This window comes from Limulus polyphemus, unplaced genomic scaffold (genome assembly GCF_000517525.1).
Source record: "Limulus polyphemus unplaced genomic scaffold, Limulus_polyphemus-2.1.2 Scaffold1618, whole genome shotgun sequence".
Lineage (NCBI taxonomy): Eukaryota > Metazoa > Arthropoda > Merostomata > Xiphosura > Limulidae > Limulus > Limulus polyphemus.
Window position 1 is genome coordinate 152,681 of NW_013667228.1, and position 7,961 is coordinate 160,641.

The 7,961-nt window shown below is 29.0% G+C and overlaps 2 protein-coding genes across 4 annotated transcripts in view; both read left to right on the forward strand.

The window, feature by feature from the left end:
* The first annotated feature begins 1,439 nt into the window (after positions 1-1,439).
* Positions 1,440-7,961, forward strand: part of LOC106464315 (SH3 domain-containing kinase-binding protein 1-like) — a 98,454-nt gene continuing 91,932 nt past the window's right edge. For 2 of the 3 annotated variants that reach the window (XM_022392013.1, XM_022392014.1), the window contains exon 1: positions 1,447-1,623. The gene's annotated coding sequence lies outside the window, so the exon portion shown is untranslated. Of the gene's footprint in view, positions 1,624-7,961 lie in introns of all 3 variants that reach the window. The other variant, XM_013924446.2, reaches the window with a different exon arrangement.
* On the forward strand, positions 1,586-7,366 carry LOC106464314 (1-phosphatidylinositol 4,5-bisphosphate phosphodiesterase delta-4-like). Its single transcript, XM_013924445.1, has 4 exons — positions 1,586-1,623; positions 3,990-4,119; positions 6,705-6,820; positions 7,282-7,366. The coding sequence occupies exons 1-4, from the start codon at positions 1,586-1,588 to the stop codon at positions 7,364-7,366; spliced, it is 369 nt and encodes a 122-aa protein (XP_013779899.1).

Below are 7,961 nucleotides of genomic sequence, written 5' to 3' on the forward strand. Positions count from 1 at the left end.
CGAAGGATCGTGACTTTTCCTGGCAACTCTAGTCTTTTCCAGGCGCCCTCTATTTTAATATATAAGCCCGGCAAATAATTGCAGATAGATAGATATAGAAACAAGCGAGCGGTAGTGACCTTAAGTAAAGTGCGTGAATCGTTGTGAATTATAGTGTGTGTTTAAGTTAAATTGACTGTGGAAATTCTGTGCATTGCAAAGTTGTATTGAGAAAGAATAAGAAAGAACTTGTATCGCTGAAGTTCCTCGGGAAGAATTTATACCGGAAATTAACAAATGATCAGAGACGTAACAATATATATTACATGCACGCAAATCACAATTGTACTGTTTTTTCTTTGAGACTTACAACTTGAGGAAGCATATGTGTGTGATGGTGGGGGTGAGGTGATGGAAAACTTTATGAGAAAGTGCTGTGAATCTTTGTTTATTTCATTAAACTAAAAGTAGGCACACAGCCAAAAGGTTGCTTACAAAATTAATAATTAAAGAAATTGTTACATATTTTCGGATCAGTTCCTGTAATACTATTATTATCGAATTTTATACCACAAAACAAAATTTGAAATAAGCATTATAAGCTTTAACTGTATGGTAATGATACTGAATTAATTATACTACACTAATTATACGGCATCGAACAGGTTTGTTTTGAATTTCGCGCAAAGTTACACGAGAGTTATCTATGCTAGCCGTACCTAATTTAGCAGTGTAAGACTAGAGGGAAGACAGCTAGTCAACACCACCCATCGTCAACTCTTGGGTTACTCTTTTACCAACGACTAGTGGGATTGACCGTCACTTATAACGCACCCATGGCTGAAAGGGGAGCATATTTGGTGGGACGGGGATTCGAACCCGAGCTTACTCACCACCTGGCCATGTGAGTCCAGCATCGAACAAAAGTACCTAGCTTTTGTAACACGCATGCAAGGTTTTTTACTCAGCTTACTAAGTAATTATATGTCTGTAAAAATACCTATATTTTTTTTATGTAGAGTGACATTTTTTTCTGTTTTCACAAATGTCTTTTGTTTATCACAGAATAAAGAACAGTTAGAAATTGAAATAACAAATTATATGATTTTTTGTGGATGACCTAACAACACAAAACAATACTTTCAGAATCATATAAGTATAATATTCATATAATTTTGAAAAATAACATTTTGTTAGAGTCTTTTGTTTGTGACTTGTGGACGGACCGAAATATATATATATATTTTTTTGTTTACATAATTTTGCTTGCCTTAGGCACCATACATAAATGAAAATTAATATAGTGACTAACTACTCTTTTGCTCTAATATTTTTTGCATTTTTAATACTTTAAATTAAACTTTGTAAGAGTAATTTATTTTGTTTTGTACCTTATGAAAAATAAAAATCATGTAGTTCCGAAGCACACTTATGTCGTAAATCGAACACAGTGTTTGTTTGCTCAAAGTCAGGTTGTCGTACATTGTGTAATTTGTGTGAAAAGTGTGGTTATTTTCAAAGTACAGGATAATTCTTAACCTTAGGGTGTAGATAGGCGTGGAAGTTTATTTTAACTTTTAGTGTTTGTGAATGTGAAATATTGTATATGGTTTTTGATGTTTATGAAAAGTTAAATCAGCCAAGGTAAGATATGAATTGATTATGTAACCAAAAATATTTTCATCGAATTACAAATTAACACAATATTACGACAATAAATTATAAAGTATATATAAATAAAATTAACTTAAACAGATGTCACGAGGATAAAAAGGGCAGCAAAGACTAAAATTAAGAATGAAATTAATGAAGTAATTAAAGACTAGCCTGAATATACAATAACAATGAATATAAACAAGTAATGTCAGAATGGTTAATCTTCTCTAAAGTTTAATAACTTAGTATGTGTGATTATGATGATTGCAAAATTGCTTTACTTTAAAATTCAATAGCAACAAAACTAAATAATATTAAAAATTGAAATTAATGTTACTAACGGGGAGGGGGTCTACAAAGTAACATTACAATTTACAAATTACAGCAACTTTTATTTATTTATTTTTGTAACGTTCTTGTTAGCCTAGATTTGGTAGTAACTAGTAGTTACATCTTTGGACGAGAGAACACGGCAGTGAGTTAAAAAACAAATCATCTATAATAGCATAGACTAAAATATGTTGACATTTTAAAGGACCACTATCCAAAACACTCCTATTAATAGTTTTCTCAAACTCAAAGTCCATCAAAAATTACTGGTAGCTCCATAGTAAATCCAGTGATACCAAAAAATAATTTTATAATAGTAGATGATGAGGATATATTTTTTCTTTTTTATCAAGTGATATAATAGAAGTGACACAGAAATATTTGTATATATATAAATTTTCATTCATACTACTAGTTAGTGATTTGCAATATAAATATATTCTATGACTTTTATGTGTTATTTTGACTACAGTATAGATGCATACTTAGCTTTTTCTGAATGCATTCAAATTTTTTCAACATTTGAGCAATGCACGTAAATATCTCCATCGTCTTATACTATTCATTTATCTTTTACACTGTTATTGGTCATAAATGCTAAAGCATGTGAATCTTGACAAGTAATGAAATAAATTTTGAAAAAATACAGATGTAGTAGAGATAGCAGTGCCAAAAAGTACAGAAAAAAGGTAGGGATGAATATAACAAAATCCATATGTAAGTAGCCAAATATTTCCAAGAAAATGTTTTATCTAGAACTAAATGTTGAATTCCTCTCAGTTGCATGAATTCAAGTTTGAATAAAAGCATTTAAATTGAATAATGCTATAAAGTCTTACAATGGCTAATTCTCATAAGTTTGTAACATTGACTTAGTGGCTACTTATGTAGGGAGTTTTGTATGGTTTTGTGTATTCATCCCTACCTTGTTTTTGTACTTTTTGACATTGCCATCCCAACATCATCCTTATTTTTTGAAAATTGTTTTTATTACTCATTTCTTTAAACAATACCAGTGAATATTTTATAATGAATGGCTATAAAGACAGCAGTTTTAGACTGATATGACAAGTTCATTTGATGGACATCAATCATGTGTTGAAGTTAGTGAAATGCTATACTGCTTCTGCACTCCACAATGTAAGTGGCAACATCTTGCTGTGTAAATAATCACAATGAATTTAAGTATTGGTGAGCTAGCTCTTCTCAAGCCATAGTCAGAATAATCAGCAGAACATTTGGCTGTTACACTACTAACCGGTTCTCTACTTTACTTTAGCAAAGTTTTTTGGCTAAACTGAGGGTTTTAACAGCTTTTGAAAACCTTAAAAGCCTAAGTTAGGTGTTTATAAAAGTCTTTCATTGTTATAAGAGAGATTTGTTTTGGCCATTTTTTCTGTGCCATCCCTACATACTAAGCACTACAATGCTTAGTGATATATCATAAATGAGGATTTAAAAAGACTGTTTTGATAGAAAAAGCAGTAACTGCATGTTTTATATTTTCTTTGAAAATTTTTTTTTCTTAATAGTAAACAATTTTATATGATTTTCATATTGTTTCTTGTAAGAACTGTTTAAACTATGACAGAGCTAGAATATGTATTTAAAACTAAAGCAATATTTGAGATAAAAACTAGCTGTGTACAATAAAAAAAATTATGCCAAATTTCTCATTACATGATATTATATTTATGGGTATCTCTCTCTCTCAAAACAATTATTTTCAGTCCTAATGTCAATATTAAATCATAATGGATAATATCTCTGGTCATAACACCCAAACCCAAATGCATTGAGGATATTCCATCTATCAGACAACATCTAGACACTGATGTCAAATTAGCCAGCAGCTATTGAAAATCAGTTAAGGGTTAGGAGTTGAGTGCTTAATCATATTTATTTTTCACCAAAAAATCTTTGGCAAAAAGAAATATTAAATATTTTATCATGCCCTTTTTATGGATGGTTAAACTAACATGATTTGATAAAATGTGTGTAATAATTTTGATATATCTTTGTAGGTGGCTCAAGGAACGCTTTAGAAAAGCAGATAAAGATAACAATGGAATCCTGAACTTCAAGGAATGTCTTGAATTTCTATCTCAGATTAATGTTTCCATAGAGGAAATACATGCCAAAATTCTTTTTGATGTAAGTATTTACGTTATCTTTGTTGATTGTTACAAAAAATATGGGTAAGTGAGAGCACAATGGGAAATATATTATGATGTTTCCTTACTTATTCATGTACTGGGTTCATTGACTGTTGCATAGGTAATGCTAGGTTACTAAAACGTTCTTTAACTGTTCATTAGCTTCACTATACTTTGCTGCTTTTAATTTAAAAAATTTTTAATTGTGTTAATTTTGTCTGCCAATTTTCTTTCCCCATGTTTCTTGAAGTTAAAGATGTTGAAGTAGAGACTAAAATATTTTAAACATCTTTATTTATCCAGAATATTATACGACAGAGAATGGATTATTTGTAATTTCATCTCGATCCATTTATACAACCTGACTAAACAATTCAAATATCATGACAGTTTAAAAAATCGGGACAATTGGTTGTAATTCTTGGTTGTTACAAATCTAAAACTTTGATTCTTGAGTTAAGAATAAACTCATGATAATTAACCTGTGTAATAAATTAAGATACTTAAATAAGGAGTTAGCAAAATTTAATTTTATTACACATTTTTCTTTTCACCAAAGGTAAAATGGAAAGTACAGGCTGTGACGAAAAAGGCCTAATGATTTATTTAATTTGCTGCTCCCTCTGCTGTGAACTGCAGTTTCACGTATTTAAAGCTCATCAGCACAGCTTTTGTCAGCAAACCATAGATATACTGTATGGTGAGTTGAAAAGGGCTAAAAAGTCCCATAAATATATATAAATACAGCACTGTTATAAGAGGCCTAACTGTATTTCTTTGGTTTGCTGAACCAAGATGTACTGATGAGCCTTAACTAGGCAAAATTGCAGTCTACAACAGAGGGTGTAGTGAATCAAAGAGTGTATTAGGTCTCTACATCAAAGATTATATTTTCAATTTTATATTTGGTTAAAAGAAATAAGATCTGTAATATAATCATTAAACAGTTATAATATTTAATAATAAATTAACTGCAATGACACAATGTTATTCCAGATAGTTTAAATTAATTAAATTAACTGAATGGTGAGTTAAAAAGGACTCAAAGACCCCATAAATATTATATAGAATAGATATTTGATTTTTTTTATATTCATTGTATTTTTCCCAATTTCAGTTTTACTTTTTTAAACTGTAAACCAAATCTTGATTTAATCTTAGTTACTGTGTGGTTAATAAGAATTGTTATTTTGTCATAATTTGCGAGATATTATTTGAAATGCCTGCCATTTCACTGCTAATATGATTATTTTAAAAAATAGCAACAAAAAACTGTAGTTCATATTTCATCTACACCGTATGGTATACCTACTCATATCTGATATAAAAAAAAGTAAAAACCCACCACTAACCAGAAAAGTGTATAATTGTATCATTGATATCTGAAGTAAAAATGTTTGACAAAACAAACAGAAGATTATATATATATATATATATTTTTTTTTTTCATATTTGAAGTAAAAACATGTTCCTAAACACAAAAGTTTATAATTGTATTGTTGATATTTAGTGAACAAACTTATTGTTAAATAGATTTATAATTGTATTGTTGATATTTGGTGAACAAACTTACTGTTAAATAGGAAGATTTATAATTGTATTGTTGATATTTGGTGAACAAACTTACTGTTAAATAGGAAGATTTATAATTGTATTGTTGATATTCAGTGAACAAATTTACTGTTAAATAGGAAGATTTATAATTGTATTGTTGATATTCAGTGAACAAATTTACTGTTAAATAGGAAGATTTATAATTGTATTGTTGATATTCAGTGAACAAACTTACTATTAAATAGAAATATTTATAATTGTATTGTTGATATTCAGTGAACAAACTTACTGTTAAATAGAAATATTTATAAAGTGCCTTGCAAAAGTATTCACCCCCCCCTACCAATAATGTCACACGGATAGAGACCACTACACTAATTTTGTGACATTTCAAACTATTATTTTGCACCTGAACTGATTTAGGGGTTGCTGTAGCAAAGGGGTTAAATATTTATGTAATTGATAATATTCTAATTTTCTATGAAAATCTAACTTACTTACATAATATCAGCATTTTTTAAGCTTTCTCAGTTTGAAGTAAATTGTGTAGATTCTAAATATAAGGTCCCATTTGAAAGTTTCATGATTGCAACCTCAGATGGCAACAAAATGTGGGAACTTTGCAGGGGGTGAATACTTTTGCATGGCACTGTAATCGTATTGTTGATATTTGGTGAACAAACTTAATGTTTGATAGGAATGTTTATAATTGTTCTATAAATGATTTAAATAAGAATGTTTGTTTATAATTTTTCTGTTTCAATTTCATTACTATACAAATATTTTTTTATGATTTTGTTTCCTGGGTTAACAAATTAATTCTAAATTTTAAATAATATTTTAATCACAAACTGAAATTTTGTCTCTTAAATGTTTAAATAATAATGCTGGTAATTGTACATAAACATTTTATTTCATTTACATTGGTATATGTTTATATTAATCTATGCTTAAGGCTTGTGTGCAAGACTGAATAGCTTAATATGACTTTGTATAAGAATTCTTTGATAAATACTTTGTTCCCATTAGGCTGCTAATTTTGAAAAGATTAAAGTTAATGGTGAACCTGTCTTGAACCCTGAAGGATTTGTGAGATTCTATAACATTCTTATGAAACGTCCAGAGTTGGATAAACTGTTTAAAAAGTAAGTCATTTGCAGGTTTAAAATCACAGGTTCTTATCGTTTGTTTAGAAATGTCCCTCTTTGTGGCTTGTCTCATCTTTGCATATTTCACACCTTTTCCCTTTCTTTATAAAAATACAATTCATAGCTTTTTTTTTTATAGCGCTATGAACTGTTTAAAGATTTTTTATGGTAAGTAAGAGCAGCAAATGTAAAATATCCTTATATTTTGCTACGAACGATTTGTGCTGTAAAGTACTTACGCAAGAACTTGTACGATGAATTAACTTCAGACAGCATGGAAATGAAAGTTAAGAGAAAGATCGAGATATATGCCAAATAAGATGAAACTAAACTATATGAAAACAAACCTAAAATATACCTCCTGTTACTTTTTTTAAATTAAGAGTGTATAACAAGTTTTAACTGCAATTCTTTATTAAACTTTTAAGCTGAAAAATAGTTTTTGTTGAAAAATCCAGGTACTCTGTAAACAAGGCATCTATTATGGGACCCGAAGAACTGTGCAACTTTTTAACAAAAGAACAAAAGGTATGGCATGCTTAAAGCTTGTCTTACTCTCTGTTTTTAGAAGAACATCGTGGTGCCTGCTTTCATTTTTATTGGTTATATCATGTAATTATTTAGTTCTGTAATTTTATTACTTGGTGTTTCTATCTTGTTCACTGTAATACTTGTGAAAAAAAGAGTTTAACAGTATTTTGATAATAATTAAATGTTATAGTAATAAGGAAATATTGCTACCACAATACATACTTAGTTCTGTAAAGTTCAGAAAGATGTTGATTTGAAGTGATTTACAGATTATAATAATATATATATTGGCTTTGTCATTGTGTGCATTTATTTTAATGTCTTTAATAGCATTGGCTTAGTCATTGTGTGCATTTATTTTAATGTCTTTAATAGCATTGGCTTTGTCATTGTGTGCATTTATTTTAATGTCTTTAATAGCATTGGCTTAGTCATTGTGTACATTTATTTTAATGTCTTTAATAGCATTGGCTTAGTCATTGTGTGCATTTATTTTAATGTCTTTAATAGCATTGGCTTAGTCATTGTGTGCATTTATTTTAATGTCTTTAATAGCATTGGCTTAGTCATTGTGTGCATTTATTTTAATGTCTTTAATAGCATTGGC